The 17,139-nt window shown below is 44.9% G+C and overlaps 1 protein-coding gene, 1 long non-coding RNA gene and 1 other non-coding gene across 3 annotated transcripts; 1 reads left to right on the top strand and 2 right to left on the bottom strand.

Moving 5' to 3' along the window:
* Positions 1-389: 389 nt before the first annotated feature.
* Positions 390-2,307, bottom strand: pomp (proteasome maturation protein). Its single transcript, XM_003967804.3, has 6 exons — positions 2,167-2,307; positions 1,798-1,895; positions 1,398-1,458; positions 926-1,027; positions 728-821; positions 390-640 (listed from the first exon to the last, which is right to left on the bottom strand). The coding sequence occupies exons 1-6, from the start codon at positions 2,167-2,169 to the stop codon at positions 573-575; spliced, it is 426 nt and encodes a 141-aa protein (XP_003967853.1). The 5' UTR covers positions 2,170-2,307; the 3' UTR covers positions 390-572.
* Positions 2,308-2,314: 7 nt separating this feature from the next.
* Positions 2,315-2,387, top strand: trnav-aac (transfer RNA valine (anticodon AAC)). Its single transcript has one exon. It is a non-coding gene; the product is annotated as a tRNA-Val (tRNA).
* A 12,264-nt stretch (positions 2,388-14,651) lies between these two features.
* LOC115251299 (uncharacterized) lies at positions 14,652-16,144 on the bottom strand. Its single transcript, XR_003889869.1, has 2 exons — positions 15,931-16,144; positions 14,652-14,964 (listed from the first exon to the last, which is right to left on the bottom strand). It is a non-coding gene; the product is annotated as an uncharacterized lncRNA (long non-coding RNA).
* Between the last annotated feature and the right edge of the window lie 995 nt (positions 16,145-17,139).

Here is a 17,139-nt window from a genome sequence, read left to right as displayed (position 1 = left end):
AACCTTAATCTAGATAATAATCCATTTTTATGAGAATAATTTGGATGTCTTTTAACAATGGCATGTGCATGAAATTGACCCATTATTTATGATTACTTTAATTTGAAAGGGAAATATCAGGGGTGAAAAATCGTTACCAGCTGCTGAATTATTTCATTTTGGGGACTTGTTTTAATGTTTTAACACATTAAAACATGTCCTTGACAGCCCTGTTGACAAGCGCTGGAAAGTTGCCTTCTTAAAATCCAAACCCAGTGTTTGATCGTCAGCTTCAGCCTCGAATCTTTCCTGAAGGTTTTCTGGAGGATGCAGAAGAGAATAAAGGAGCACCTACTGACCTTCATGGTTACACTTTAAAAAAAAATAAAAAATTATAGTGTGAGTTTAAGAATGAGTCAGAATTATTTATTACAGATTTATTAGAAATGCTTTCCAAGCTGGAATCATACACAAGCACTAAATGTCAATCTGAATAACATTAAATCCAAGACAAATAATCAGAGCACCCCCCCCCTTCTGACTTCAACAGCATCGATCCCGCATCAGTGTGTCTTTGCATATCCGCCTTTCTTTCACAACAGTCCCAGTTTGTACTCCACCATCAGGTGTGGATCACCCATCATTTCACTCTGAGCTGGATCTGCAAGGTGATAGAACAAAACAAATGTCAGAATCTATATTCAGACAGGTGTCTGGGTGACTGTAACCATGGGGGTCAGATTCTGACCATTTAGGATGTCTTCAAAGCCGACGGACTCGTCATTGCCCCGCAGAGTATCCACAGCCAGGTTTGAACTGGGTAAAAATGGCAGCCGCTGGATCTGAAGGAGCAGTGACATCAAGAATAAACAATACATCAGTAAACAGGTAAAAGGGTCTAAGAAGGCTGTACATATGGGTGAGAGAGAGACACACGTCCCGTTACCTGTCGTGCTGCCCTGTACTCCATCTGCAGTTTGAGAGGAGCATGAAGACCCTGGATGTTCCGGAGCGTTGAGAAACTCATTTTATCCCTGTTCAGTTGAAACTGCAAACCAAATCACAGATCTCATTTGTCAGCAACTAGTGTCTAAACATCAGGCAAATGTTAATAGTGATCTATCAGAAATATGCTGTTGGCACACAAACATGAAATCTGTTAACTCACATTTAAAAAAAGGCTACCTTCTTTTGCACTTGCAAAGTAGCTAATGTTAAAATTTAGCACACTTTTAGTGAAATCTGACAGACATGTCAGATTTCTATAGATAATATCATTTTGATAATTTTCTGTAATCCCGTTTTAGATCTAATGCATGAAAAGGTGTGTGTTGTGATCACCAGCTGTTGAAACAACTATTAACTTAATACTTTTCCTGGCAGTAATGTGAAGGAGTTTAATCATTTATACCACTTACATTTTTTTCCGACAGCTCCAGCGGATGGCTTGGCATGAGCTCATTCTTCACGCTTGAAAAACTGGACAACAAAAGAAGTCAATATTTAATGCAGTTTACTAAAATAAGTACCCAATGAATAAAGTAGAGGTATTCAAATATCAAATTTTAGGTCAAGAGTTTGCACATTTGTTTCAAAGTGCTTTTCGATCGTTCATGGATGCAAACTGAGGAAGGGGAAAAACTGCACCTTTAAATCATTTACGTCATTGTACAGCAGATATTGTAAACGTCAAACATCTACAATAACTTTACATGCGTTACACTTAACCTAACCCTGGAAAATGTTTGCCGGTTGTCCCCTCAAAAGCTCATTTTAAAGCACAAAACCCTGGCAAACGCCTTGGACGGAGTATCTCACCCGCTTCGGATGGAGTCTTGCACTCCGTAGGCTCCCTGAGGACACAAACCCGCCACCGGCACACTGTCTTTCAGCTGAGAGCGAAGTCCTCGACTATCCTGTAATGAGCAAGGACATTAATATACATATTTCAGACATAAACGATTTAGTTTTCGATGTGTAAAACATACTCGCTAACCATGAACTAGCATTAGCTTGAGTGACTAATCAAATTCACAACCAACGCTAAATCTAGTGGGCTACAACCCCCTAAACATTCGGTTTCACGAGTGTGAAACAAAGGTATATGTACTACACGGGATGAAAAAAACCCAATGTGAATAAAAAAGATCAACAGGGAGAAAATTCTTTGAGATTAGGCAACCATACCATCGTTGCTAAGGTTCTTCCACTTTCTATTCAATACACTTCAACATCCGGTTGAGTCGCGTTTTCAGGACGACATATCCGGCAAGCGAAAGCATAGTGGTCGCTGTAATGTAATATTGAGTGATATTTGTAGAGCGACCTGTACCCGGTTTCCGTAGTGTAGTGGTTATCACGTTCGCCTAACACGCGAAAGGTCCCCGGTTCGAAACCGGGCGGAAACACGTTTTGATATCAGACCCCAATTTAATCATTGATGCTTCATTTAATAATTTACGCTTAATCTCCACGATTTTTCAAAAATTGGCAGTTAAAATCTTACAGCAATTAATTAATATAAAATAAATTGTTGTCACATGGAGTGTAATCAGTCAAATTTGAGCCATGCATTTTTAAGGGAACAAATACAGACAGGTCAAATATTATTTATTGAAAATGTGGATTTTTTAAATTTATTTATTTTTTAAAACCCGAGGCCTTGGACGTCCCCTGGAAGGAAAGAACGGTAGAAAATGGATGGGTGTTATTCCAACGCTGAACAGTAGATGGCAGTAAACAACTGACAATAAACAACTGCACTTCCAACTACTGTCATGGCACAACAGTGGGTCTGAAGTCCAGGTTGTACGGCGCAGTTCTGTGCTGTTTCAATCCAGAATTATCCTAGACAAGACTGAGTAGCTGAGCACAGTAACCGGAGGGAGTCTCTCCCTTCTGGGCTCTGGGCGGTGTATGTCTCACCTGGACAGAGACCCCTCTACAACCGTTTCAAAGGCTCATCTAAGCTTCCTGGGTATGGTTTACAGGTGTTCTACCTGAGGGAGGACGTGTTAGTGTTCACCAACTGCGATAATCTAGGTCAGGAACTGTTCTGTCAGGAGCCTTAAAAAGCAAAGGAACAGACTCAACAACAGTTTCTACTCATGACAAACAACATGGATTACTTTTATTGAATTCAAGTCCTGCCCATCCCACACTGCAGCGTGGAATCAAACTGATGTAATTTTACTAACCTAAGGAGAAATGTACTGTATCACAGCGCTAACAATTACACCCATAAATCAATAGACAGACAAGAAGCACCTCTGATAAGAAGCTGAGGAAGTGTAGCTTATTCCTCTCATCAGGATTTAATGATGTTTTCCTTCTGTGGTAGTCTCACACTTTCTCATTCTGTCTCATTTTTCCTCCAGACATTTGCATGACTGCAGGCAGCAGCAACGCTTTGTTGAACCAGTCATCCGGACCTGTTTTATTCTTCGTCATCATTCTGCATCACCTGTATTTGCTGCTATTTGCTCTTGGCTCAGCTGTTCTTCTTTGCCTGACATCCATCTCACCATCCTCCTATTCCCCCTCTCTGACTCCGACCTGCCCCAGATTCTTTTCCATTTGCTGGAAAAGAAAACAAGCTCCCGCAAGCTGTCAGTGAAAAGAGTGACTATTAATTATATTTTATCTTTCGGATAGAAACTTATCAACTCCAGCAGACATTCTCAGGTTGGCACATTCACTGTCTCCTTAATAGCTTTTTGGATTATTCTATATTCAATTTATTTGGAATCGCAATGACAATGGAGTTCTAATGGAAAAATACATATCAGCCGTTGACTGTTAGCATGTGAGCATGATCATCAGAGGAGACTTCAGTATCCGGCTGCCCCCGGCGAGCCCGATGGTGCCTGCAGGCTGGACATCGGTGCCCTGATCAGGTTCACACTGAGCACAAGGACGGGATTAAAAGCTCTGCCTGGAGAATCGTCCAGCAGTAATGAGACCCAGGCTCCCACGTCCGAGGAATTCTCTGCTACGTCTGATCTCATGTGTGATCTCATTTGTTTCTGTTGTGCACCGACAGACAACAACCTACAAACCGACTGTTGAAAATGGGTGCAAAAACTTAAAATGGCACCGATGCTACTTGCCACCTCTTCCAATGTATTTTATGCAGTCAGATTACAGATTATCCGCCTGATCTGCTGCTGGTCACATTATAAAAGGCGTCACATGACCGGTCCATTAACCTGTTTTATGTCCGTCCCTCCACATCAGACGGAGGTAATGCCATCCGGACGGGACTTTGTGGAACACATGAAAACTGATTACAACTGACGGCAGCCATAGATTACCTCTCAGGATTCATACAAATGAGAGTTGTCTGAAGCCCCAAGAGCCTGTGTCAGACCTCTGCGTCTCCTTGCTAGAAATAATTCGATCACAAGGGCAGCAAGTCTTTGCCAAAAGACTTCCTGTTTACTTCAAGGCTGTATTTAAAGGAAAACAATTATACAACAGTCAATTTATCTACCAAACTCTCTTTCCTACTTTTAATAGTTACTGACAGTTTATTGTGATTTAATATGATTTAAGTGATGGAGGAGTGATTTTATTTAGGTCACTTATCTTGACGCGCGCTGGTTTTCACACCATAAATGCATGCGTATGTCTTTCTTTTAAATGGTTTAAGGTTTAAAAGGTTTAAAAACAAACCCTGAAGACCATTAATGGGGGTTGGGGCACTTCCTGGGGGCTCGGTGTTGAGAGCAGGTGTTTCCTCTTCTGCAGCTCCACAGCAGTCCTTGTATGACTTCTGATCATATCAGTAACACACACACACTCACACACACACTCACACACACACACACACACACACACACACGCACATTTAGATTGGACCCAGACTTTTTTCCCCTCATTATTTGGAGCGCCGTGACTCACAGATTTCCTCCATTGTTAGCACACATTCCCAAAATGGCTCATGAGGGATTCGATGAAGCCGAAACCTGAATCCTTCTGTTGTTCCAGACTTGTGATATTTAAAAAGGTCGGATTTCACTTGCTGTGTATGAAGAAGAGTTTTGAATTCAGACTCCCATTTATAAATCTCATTGTGAGATATCAAGGGAAGAGTGAGACCGCCACAACGTTCACCTCTTGATTTAGGAGCCATCACACTTGACACTAATGCAGATGTGGTTTCCTCAGGATAAGTGACTCACAGCAGGATCCACAAGTCTCAGATTTAGAAAGCTTATTAATGGGTTTCCGGGCTGCGCTGGACTTCCCAAAGAGCTGCTTCAGCCGGACGAGCCCCATTCACAGAAGCCAATATTAAAGGAAACAGGAGCGTCTGTGTAGATCTTCAGGTACTGCTGGCCTGGTGGTCTTTGATGATGATGATGATGATGATGATGGAGGGTCAGACCTAATGTCAGTGCAAGCAAAGTTCATAGACTGAGACACATCCTCTAAATGAAGGAAGCGGAACCTTTAGTGAGTTATTTATGACCTCCACAGGACCTGTAGGAAGGATAAACAACTTCAGTATCCAGTGATGGATGTAAGCGCTCTTCTGCTCCTTTCTGTCACTCACACACAAAAAAGCAGTTGTAGTTATACAAAAGCCAGTATTTCAGAGCAACACTTCACATATATGTGTTGTGTGTTTGATTGTCGGGAGTTCTGGTTGTGTGTCCTTGTTTTACCTTTATTGAAGTGGTCTCATTACCTTCCTGCCCTTGAGCCTATTTAAGCCACGCCCCTTTGCCCTTCTGTCCAGGTTATCTTGTTACTCGTTTGCTTCCCTGTCTCAGACCTGAAGTCCCAGTCCCAAAGAGTTCTTCTTGTGAAACAAATCATCGCACAATTTACCAGATTTACTGAGTTACTGGAAGAAAAAAAATCTGAGACCCCTCCCCCGTTTTTGTGTGACTGCATGGAAGGCAGCAGGGGAAAGACCATTATCGCTCTTCAGCAGGATGAGAGGACGCCATCGATGTTCTGAATCAATAGAGACCAATTTCAGCTGAAATGATAGGATGGAAGGGTCAGAACCAGCGAGTATGGCTGCGTAACAGAAGAATAGCCACTTTATTGGCATACAGATGAGAAATGAAAAACGTTTTTAAACTCTATACAACCTAAAACTGCTATTCAATATGTCGTGACTAGCATCAGTTATAGTGCGTCAGAAAATGTAACAGAAATGTCACAGCAGCCCAGTAACAGATGGAGCCGCTGGGATGGCTCGGGGCATGGAACTGTTGTGGAACGTAGTTGTTCTGGTTCTGGTGCTGCAGAACCTCCTCCCAGTGGGGAGCAGGGAGAACAGTCCACCATGTGGGTGTGTGAAGTCCTCTGCTGCGACCGCGCTGTGAGCAACATCCTGGATCTGGGCAACATCTGGATGATTTCCTCTGCTCTCCTCACCACCCTCTGCAGGGATTTTGGACCTGAGCTTTGTTGTTGGTGAGAGTTGAGTGGAGCAATGATCAATCCCTTGGTCTTCTTAACATTCAGGGTCAGATTGTTCCATTCCACAAGATCCTTGTGAGGATCTGATGGAGACAGAGATGGATCTGGAGAGTTGTTTCCTCTTGTGTTGGGGGCTCCTTTGGTTTGGCTGATAGGAGAAAGAGGTGGGTCGAGCCTGGGAGCCAGTGTGGAGATGATGTGGTCCTTCACCAGCCCGTCATTATAGGTGGCAGTGAGCAGGATGCTTGTCATTCAGGCACCTAATGGTTGATTATTTAGAGCACGTGCAGAAGATACCATATATGCAGAGAACATCAACATTAATCAGCAATAAATCTAGTTCACTGTTCCTGGTTCCTGACGGCACCTGAGCCGTAGCATACTGGACCAGCTACATCACTCTGGGACAGAAGGTGCTGGACTTTAGTGATGTTGCCCGGTCATAAGAGGGAGAGCTTGAAAGGAGCTGAACATGGGCATCCACACCGAGGTTCCCCACCCTGGTACCGGGGGCCCGGTTAATGTCTCCCAGTGAGGCTACATCAATAGAGAACATGTTCCTCAGGTGCTTGGGTCCTAGTACTTCAGTCTGCTTTCAACTATAGGACATTTGTGGTCATCCAGGTCTTTGTCTTTGAGGTGGAGGTGGCGTTTCAGGAGCTGATCAGTTTGGTCTGGCTCTGTTAATGAGTATAATTGGGTGTCGTCAGCATAACGATGTAAGTTGATGGAAATGTGACAGCCTGGATCCCCAATTATGTGCTCCTGGTGTTGTTGGGATCAAGGAAGAAGCCTTGAACTTGCTAGCATGTGCACCGCCAGCATGTGCAGGCTTTGCTGTTCTATTGGCACGGTTGAGGCTGGCTGTAGCCGTTCTGAGCTCAGCCTCATCTCCGGATTTGAAAGTGTTGTTCCGAGCTTGTTGTTTTTCCCTGACCTCTCGCATCATCCGTGGCTTCTTTTTAGTCCTGCTGGAGAAGCAGCAATGTACTCGTGCACATCAGCATGTTCACTGACCATGGCAGCAGCTTTGAACGTGTCCCTCCATGCATTAGGAGTCCTGCAGGGATTTTTTTCCCCCCTCTCGTGCCAGAACTTCACCTGCCTCGCGGTGGGTTTTCCTCTGGCCAGCAGGAGCCTGTATGCTGGCATCAGCATCACAGCCAGATGGTCTGAGGAGCCAAGATAGGGACGAGGGGCAACTCTCGAAGCCTTTCAGATGGCTGTGTAGGCTGAGTCCAGTGTGCTGAATCCCCTGGTTAAGACTTACCTGTAAGAAATCTGCTTTGTATTCTTCTGAAATAATGTTCCTTTCATTTTCTCAATAAACATCAATAGTAAAATGTCCACATATTGCTACTTTATTATTGTGGGGAACTAATTAATTATTCTTGTAATCACAGCCTGTCTATCTCCAGCACGTCCTAAACTCCTTCTCCCCAAATGCTCTCAACGGCCTCCAGCTTGACTGTCCTGTTGCGTGAGATGGTTTCATTAAAAGATGCAAAGTCATTCAGTCCTCTTCATGCTTCCCTCTTTCCTTGCTTTCCTTCTCGCCCTTCCTGCTCCTTCTCCCACCTCCTAATCTCCTCTGCTTCCTGTCCTACGATGCCTCATGTGCAGAGCAGAGCAGCGAAGGCCGAGTGCGAGTGAGGAATCGTTTTCCCTGCAGCCGTTCTCCTGCTGACAAACGAGACACGCACTGGTGTTGATGCTTCGGGGCAGCCGGGGTCGTGTTCTACACAAGACATTTGCATTGTGTTAGCGAGCAGAGGCAGGCTGAGCTCGGCTGCCGCAGCCTGATTATGCCGCTCGGCATCTGTCGTAGTTCCGTCGAGATTCTGGGGAAGCTCCCACAGTCCAGAGGCAGGAATGAGGGTGATGTTCTGAGGGGGAATATTGTACAAAATGCTTTTGGAGTATGAAACAGATATTTGTAGGAAATATGCATTTGCAAGATATTTGCAAAATGCGCAGCCGGAATCTGATGCAATCAAAGGTGCATCCGTGCGTGCACAGATCTGTAACTGTGGACATAAATCTGGAGGCATGTTGACAGACAGAGTGTTCCATCAGTAAGACCATTGAAGTTTGTTTCCCTTTGGATTATCATGAGTGTTTCTCATAGAGATGACATTTAAATGACCACATTAGGGATTCTTCCCAAATAACTTATCGATTAACCAGGACTGGTTGTAAAACTGTAGAGTTTACTAGAAATAGAGGATGAAACCGAATCTAGAAAAGATTATCCAAATCTAAAATGGAGGCTCGGCAAAATGTGAAGAGGTAAACTATGATTTTTAATTCACTTTCATGAACTAAGATGTGAGACACAAGCTTCGAAAAGCTGGACAGCTGGAATGCATGAAGGGACAGAACACAAGGGGACGTGGGGAGACACTGATGACATACGCCTGAGGACACTGGGGGACAGGTGGAAACAATCAGGAATCAGACAGGTGACACCTGAGTGACCTGATACAAGAGGACAGTGAAAATTAGCAGGTTTTTCATAGAGCTTGACATCCGAGCGTTGACTCACGGAGTGTTCGATCTAAACTGTGGCTCATGATGACACGGATGAACCCTGATGTTTTCTGTGCATTGATCCTTTCCATAATGGGCACTAATTACTACAGGAGCCTCATTCTTGTGAAGACAAGCCCTCCCAAACCCCCCAAAAGCTTCATAATCTTCATAAGCTCGCATCCCTTTATTCTGTTTCTGCATATTCATGTGTTTTATAATGTTCCCCTAGCGGACCTTCTCCCCATAAATTGTATTCAGCAAAATGTTGTTTGTATCAAGCAAGCGGGCTTTTCCAGAAAACTGGCTGGAAGTTGCTCCGACTGGATGGAAATCAGGCAATCATGGTGCAGCAGTTCAAAGCTTTTGCCAAGGAATAAAAAAAAGTGGAAGCGTGCCCCTTCCAGCTGCACCTCGCAGCTGTTCAGCCTGTTTCTAAAGACCAGGTTCCATTTGCTTTTTACCAAATATTCCTGGAGCTTCGACAGGGAAGCAAGTGCAAGAATCTGGTGACAGGTGATCACAGATCCGGTCTCTCTCGGGTCACTGGAGGTCTGCGGTGAGCATGCAGATCCATCATTAGCTATCGGTCTGGGAGGCTGCATCCCCTTTTGGGATGTTTGACCCAAAGCTGCTCTGTCATGGTTAGTTGGTGGGTCATGTGATCGAGGAAAGCTCAGGCGACGCATCTGCATTTCACATCTTTTCCTACACATGAAGGTGAAGAGTGAGGCTCGTGCAGCCGCGGTGTCACCCAGCATGGTGCTGAGGTCAGCTGACATCCATCAACGCCCACAGACGGAGCCCTGGTGCTCCCCTCCTGGGACGGGACCGCTTCACTGATGATTTATGATGATGAGCTCATGGAATAAATGTTCTCTTTCATCTTTCATCTCTTGCAAACTTGTGGGTTGTTTCTTCCAGCGACAGTAGGATTCACCCGAGCACAGAGAGTCATTTTTGAGGCTGTGACCCCTTTTTATGGATCTGCAGGGACGAGTGAGGGGGGAACAGACAGAAATCCCAGAGTCAAGGTTTTAGCTTCCCTTCACATGCATCAAACCAGTGATAAATCCCAGTTAATCCGTCATTTATGAAAGATGGAAGCGAGAGACGTTAAAGACGGAGAGAAACTGAGCTGAAGGTGACGTAGACGCAGGTGACGCATCACACCGTCTCCTTTTGCACCCAAACAGATAAATATCAATATTTACTTAAACTGTTGCGCATCATAAATGGCCAGTAAGGATTTGTCCTGATGTGGAAAGACTTCTTTGTCCTGAAAGAGGAGTATTCTTTCCCCACATTCACACACTGTTTAAATAAGTATTGATTTTTATTGTGGTATCAATCATCACTTCTGAGGACTGCAGGAACCAGAACCCACCTCAAGTGTTCTGTTGCACATGTGGCAAAGAGGAGAGAGCTCGCTAATCATTTCAGCTCATTCCAGGCTCATTTCTTTACTGTCCATATAAAGAACTTTACAGATTTGCACACTAATACGACGGCTTCTTTTAATGAATGGAGAATGTTTGAAGATTTGTAGATGTGAAAGAGTCAGAGAGGCGGATTCGAGGATGAGAGCAGCCCCAGCGCTCGCAGCCATGTGTGTCGTAACCCTTCGTATCAGCTTACGGAGAGAATTTACTGCACTGGCTTCATGACTGTTACACTCATCTTCACAGAGGATGGATGACTTTCATTCACACGCCCTGGACTCTACTGAGGAGGGAAAAAAACCTGCAGAAAGGTCCTGAGGGGCCAAAGGCAGATATCATACATTTATATGTGTGTGTTGATTAAGAGGCACGCAACATGCTTATTAAAACAACCCTTAATTGTTTCCCTTATTGCTACGTTTGCTGGTCACATGTTCCAATATCTGAGCTGAGCTGCTCTAAGTCATCATTTTAGCTTTTTACATGAGTGCACCGATTTCAGTCAGTGCAGAAGGTCAGAGGTCGCGGCTGCTGTGGACTCATTACTGTACCTCCAGATCAGCGGTCATCTGACCGGAGGAGAATTAAAAGGTCAACCCACCCGAGGAGAACATTTACAGCTACACACAGGCCAGCAGACTCTGACCTCCTCTGTCTGCAGCAGCAGGGCTGCAACAGGAAACATGTTTAAAAAAGGAGCTCTTAAAGCAGGTCTGGGAACTTACCAAGGAGCCAGAAGAGGAGCAATGAAGCATTAAAGTGATCCAGCTGGTAAATATTTAGATCAAATACACCAGGAGAATCATTTCAAAACTGTTTTTATTGTTATATTTTAAATATTAAGGTGACTAAGAGGAACCAAAGAGGAGGGAGGCAGGAGATCCCGATGAAGGCGTTAAAAGACAAGCGGCTATTTATACAGGAGGCCGCTGTAATTACTGTCACTAATCATAATAATTTAAATATGAACTCAAATGGCACCGCAGCTGCAAAATAAAACTCTTTTAAAATCCAAATGATGCTTCAAAAAGCTGAAGCTAACATCAGAGATCACAGCGTCCGCAAACGGAGCCGCTGAGGAGATCAACAGACACGTTTAAGCACGTCTGACATCTGATAGATGCGCTCTTCAGATGACAGAGCGTATCAGCCTCAGCCTGACAGGCCTCTCACGATAATGAGCGAGGGGGTGTCAGCCTGCCGGACCCCTGCTGTGAAAATCAAGCCCCGCGCGGAGTTTGACACAACAGAAATGGGAGGGAAGTTGGCAGCCTGTAAATGTAAATGTGCAGCAGAGCTGGACCAGCAGAGGTGCTGCTCTGCGTTGGTGAATAAACACAGATCAGATCACAGATCAGATCCTGCTCACGAACGATTGAAAGCCCCGTGTCTGCTCACATTGTTGTCTCTTAGATCGAGTCAGAACAGAGGGGGGAGCAGGAGCAGAAGATAAATTCCACTTTCTGGTGGAGAGGAATTCATCCGTCCTGCCGCCTCGCTCGTAGCTGCGTGGCTCCCTGACAGGAGACGCTGGACGAGTTAAAAGAGACCCAAGACCCTTAGCAGAGCTGAAGAATAGGACCTGGAGCTGATTGGGTTCAGTGGTGGAAGAACTCTCAGCAAAGAAGCCGTTTCTGTTTGCCCCACCAGGGCAACGAGAGCTATTTTTGTGCCGCCTGTCAAGTTGAATACGTTGTGACTGAGAACAACAATATGAGTTTCTGTGAAGGTGAGAATTAGCATTTCTAACTGGAGGCACAGATTCCCGCGGCTGAGACGGATGACTTTCATATCCACGGAGCAAATATGAGGATGAGTGTTGAAGCAACTGAGGCCATTTGGCTCTGGACGTGCACGACGTGTGGGGCCACTGACGAGGATCGGCTCTCCCGATTGGTGGACTCGGTTTACGCTTGTGTGTGTTGTCTGTTGTTCTCGCAGTGTTCTCCCAGCATGCTTTGTGTCACCTCCCAGTCTACAGGTCCTGATTTTCTCACAGAAAGGGGACCCAGCAAACGCTGAGCTGTGGAGCGCATCGGCTTTAATTGAGCTGTTCTATGGGATAACGTTAGCATCTACTGGTTTTATTTTTACGTTTAGCTGCCCTCTTTCAGCACTGACTTTCAAACGCTTGTAAAAAGAATCTTCTACTAGTGACTCTTCGTGTCAGTGAGATTTTCCTGGGTAAATAAAGGTTGCTCATTTTTTAAAAGGTAAGCAAAAAGTCAAAGTTAAAAGGAGTGTGAGATAAAGAGAGAACAGGAAGTAAAGTCATAGGACGATGGGTGTCCCAAAGGATGTGAGTTTCTTCTATAATTAGTCTGTAGGATTAAAGTTCCCGGTAATCTGTTTTCAGTATTCAGAACACACGCAGGCATTTTTATTAAATATATTAAATATAAGCAGGAGAAGCTGCTTTTGTGTGTTTAGACTGAATCACAGTGATTAACAGCCATGTCATCACATCATTCGACTCATTAAAATGATACTGAATCAAGGTTTAATTCAAAGGCACAAAACATTTAGCAAATGTCGCATGTAAATCTACACAAAACTGGACGATAACATGAGGTCAGCTAAAACCAAAGCTGCAGTTCAGTTAGAGATTATAAAGTTGGAGAAAGATCTCGATTCCAGAATTTGAACCACCAGGTTGTGTTGAACTTTACAGTTAATTTTACACACTGATGTTTTAAAACACCCGCTGCACACGACTGAGCATCAGTGAAGCGTCCAAAGGCGGTCCCGCGCTCGCTGGAACAAAGATGTGTTTTGTTTTGGATGTGATAATGAACACAGGAGGTCATGAGTTCGGTCTCTCCTTTTGTCTCCTCGGGGGTCACACAGCGGGCATCATGTCGCGGGGTCATGGGGAGGGTGCTGCAGTTTATCCTAAATGGTACACCCTATGTGATTATTTGAGGGTACGGGACCTTGCTCAAGGACACCTCCAGGGCCGGATTAAGATGGTCTGGGTCCCCCTAGGCTGCTGTTGCAGCCACATCACAACTCCCCTAATCAGTGCACCACCACGGACATACAACCCAATACTATGTGCCTACAATAATGTGAAGAAGGAGAAGAAGAAGAATTATAGTAGTAATAGTAGCCTATAATTAAATATCTCTTTTTCTCTTCTAAACTCACTGAAAATCTACTGTTTACATGAACTGTTTACATTATTTTTAGTGCCCTCGCCTCACAATGACGTGTCCTCCTTAGGGGATGTGCCCCCCAGTTTGAAAACCACCACATATTCAATGAACGTTCTCTGCTAAATAAAAATATGTGATGCTGTTCAGATTAACCATGATGGACGTGGATTACACCCACTCATTAGAACCTGAGCTTCTGATGGTGTTGAATTAAAACTACTCTGATATACCAACATTGCATCTGCATAGCTGGAGATGGTTCCAATGATTTTATTAATTTTGTGAGCAGTTTTAATCTTCCAGGATTTATTAGGGGGGCCCAGAAAAGACCATTCAACATTCCACAACCACAAAACTACAAATTCGTTATTGTGTAAATAAGTTCAACCTAAGAATGAAACCGATCTATTTTGGGTGTTTACGTGTGGGTCGCAGACCTGCTGCGCTGGGAGCAGGAACACATCTGCTGATTTGGTCCAGAAACATCTTCAGCCACAAGCTGAACAAACAGTCTGGAGGCTGTGAGCTCCACAGGAGGCGTCCGGTGAGGCCTCGCAGACAACTGAATAAAGAGGATGGTTGAAAGTTCAGAAGTCACCTCCCCTCATTTATTCAGCTGTGGAACCTTTCAAATGTCGTAACCTTTAAAGACGCAACGTAGGACAGTTCCAGTCGAGTATCAGTGAAAACAGATTAAACACACTCTCTTCTCATTCATTTAACACCGCCTGTTGAAGCCTGATCGTGTCTGTTCAGTAGCTTCGCTCATTTCCCTCTGAGTGTCAGTAATATCCTAACAAGCCCTGCGGAACGCCAGCCCGCTCAACACCACCGCTGGCTCACACCATCGTGTCACCGATATCAATCAACCAAACGCTGAAGAAAACGCTGCTGTGGTGGTGACACGCTGGGAGCAGCGCTGAGCACCACATGCTGTCGTACAAACCAAACCCAAGAGACACGTCCAGGTGTTTCCACGGCAACAAAAGTGGCTAAACTGCCTATTAAAGCAACTCTGAAAATATTTGGTCATCACTTTGATTGTACAAGAAAAGAGAGACTGTGATTAGCTACACATGCACATACTCACACACACACACTGTATCTGGTGTATCCACTTTTATTGTCTGCAGAGAAAGAAATGAAGCAGTAGATCTGTGACCTTTCTTGTTGCTTTTTCTGTCCATGTCATTCTGAGAGCTTCACATCAGGTAAAAAAAGAGAAATTAAATTGGAATAAAATTGGTGTTGTGTTGGCTGACCATCAGACAAATAAGCTTTGAGATAACAAAAGACACAACAATCACTCATTGTCAGGAGCAGTTGCAGAGACAGGACAGTTTGCGCCCCTGGAGATACTGAGAGCTTCACAGCTCTGGAGTAGCTCCTCCTGGACAGCCGCGACGGTTACAGGTTTGAACCTGAAGGAGAATATGGAGCAGATGGCTGTTACCAGGCAACACAAGCTGTTCTAAAGATAAGTGGTCTGTATAATCACACTTAGTACCTATAAGCAGCTAAATGTGGTCTTAAAACTGCGTAAAAAGTGCTTCAGTTCATCTGGTTAACATGCTAATAACCAATAGTGTGTGTCTGTACACCGGTAAACACCTCAACACACCAAAGGTCTCCTGGTGACTGATCTTATTTGCTCCATCGGGCAAGAAAGCTCATTATTGCTGGATATTAATCTTAAACCAGCAGGTACTTTACATAAAACGGACAAAAAACGTCCACCTTGTTTTTAACAAGCCACCATCGATGTCATTCAATAGCACGTGCACAGCAAACGTGACCCTTCATCTTTAGGTTGAATATTAATGGGGTCTTTCTCATTCTGACTGCATACACAACAAACACACCGGTACTTATAATACGGCCATAAGTTTGGTTGGGCTCCCCAACACCACGACTACACACTTCTGTGCTACGTAGCTGGCACAAGCTTTATGATGGTCATCATACTGAACATGCCAGCAGCAGTAAAACCTCCTTATAAAGTCGGCCATGACAGTTGAGCTGTGGGACTCAGCACGGTGGGTTGGGACCTCCCACTGGTGCTGTCTCATAAATAAAGCCCATGTCCCTCGAGGATGCCTCCAGAAATCCCAGCATCAAGTCTAGACATGGGAAACAGTGTAACACGGTGGCTTTGGTCCTGTTCAAGGTCCAAGGGTCGTTCAACAGCGCGAATCCATAACGTTTTCTGTCTAAAACAACTAACATCTTTTTGTCACAGCTGAGCATAAAATGAGCCCCAACCGTGAGGCTCCAGTTGGGCTGCAACTGCTGTTTCTGGAATATTTCCATTTCTTTAGGAGCGAAACATACTGATTGTTATTACGTAGCCTCCCCCAGCAGTAAATAGAACACCCCTGGACACTCACCTACAAGAGTCTCCTGTCGACCTGGTGTGTGATGGAAACACCAGGACATGGACGCTCCGTCCTGGAGTCGTCTGCAGTTAGTGTCTCCATCTCTACCACTGGACGTGGTGCTCGTGGGCGACACGCAGGGACACTGTCATTCATATCAGGTGTAAACACTCTGTTTGTCTGGGCAACTGTCGCCATGGCATCAACGTGGAACTTTCTATTTCGGTTGTCCCGGCACCATTTATCAGCCCTCGGAGGCTCAGCCAAGGTTACTCCGGACGGTGACGGGAACGTTTGTCCCGCTGTGCACGTGTCGCCACGCTCAGACACCACACAAGCATGTCCTGGTGGAGGGCGTTGGAGTCTCTCAGAAGATATTGTAGAGATAGTCAGAGCAGGATTATGGGTTGTCAGTGGCAGTTGGAGCCACTGTGACGGATACAGCAGAATGCTGCTTCTATATTTAAAGTTTGTGTTATTTTGGACCCGGAACATCGATTAGAACAGAACCTGGATGGAGGTTGTTTTTGATAGCGTAAAATCGCATTTACTTTGGTTCAGGAAGTCAGAAATGGGAACACAGCTGTGTGCCACCAGTATAATGCAGCAAACACAGCTGGGGTAATGACTGGCTCCTTCCGTGTGAGTGAGTGGTGCCCTCTGAGGGGTCCCAGCTGCCCCCAGCTGCCCTCCGAGGGGTCAACGGGCAGCTGCCCTCTGGTGGGTGGCAGAGAGGCAGAATCTTTATTTCTTGACTTGTTTTAATGCACATTTGTCGCCGAGGTTTCAACAGTGGGAGTGAACTTAAAGACAGAAATCTGGTTCAGAAAAGAACACTTTAATTAGCCAGAGCGGGGAGCATGAACCCACCCTGGAACAGAACTCAGAACCTCCACTGAGCGAACAGCGGCACCACCATAATCTTCCCAGAGCTCATAAGCTTGTTAGCTTTTTCTGCCCGTCTCTGAGAGGATTAAAGACACCCATTAAACCAGTGACATTAACCAACAGACTGGTTACGTCCTTCGCTGCGTGACATTGTTGTAACTGAGATCCCAGAAGGTTCTGGTCTATCTCCAGGCCCGCCCACCTGCCCTCCGCTCGCTCTCGGACGGATGTTTGGCTTTATCATGTGTTTGGGTTAAGAGACCATGTGGAGATTTATCATGTACACACTGAGATAATGTAGTTTGCTTTTAACCAGCCACCCACATCCTGTCT

This window comes from Takifugu rubripes, chromosome 10 (genome assembly GCF_901000725.2).
Source record: "Takifugu rubripes chromosome 10, fTakRub1.2, whole genome shotgun sequence".
Classification (NCBI taxonomy): Eukaryota; Metazoa; Chordata; class Actinopteri; order Tetraodontiformes; family Tetraodontidae; genus Takifugu; species Takifugu rubripes.
This window is presented reverse-complemented; position numbering and strand designations above follow the sequence as displayed.

Coding starts and splice junctions, on each gene's coding strand:
- pomp (XM_003967804.3), bottom strand. Junction 1,028..1,397: donor TGGAGCTGTCGGAAAAAAAT/GTAAGTGGTATA, acceptor TTTGGTTTGCAG/TTTCAACTGAACAGGGATAA. Junction 822..925: donor AGTACAGGGCAGCACGACAG/GTAACGGGACGT, acceptor CTGCTCCTTCAG/ATCCAGCGGCTGCCATTTTT.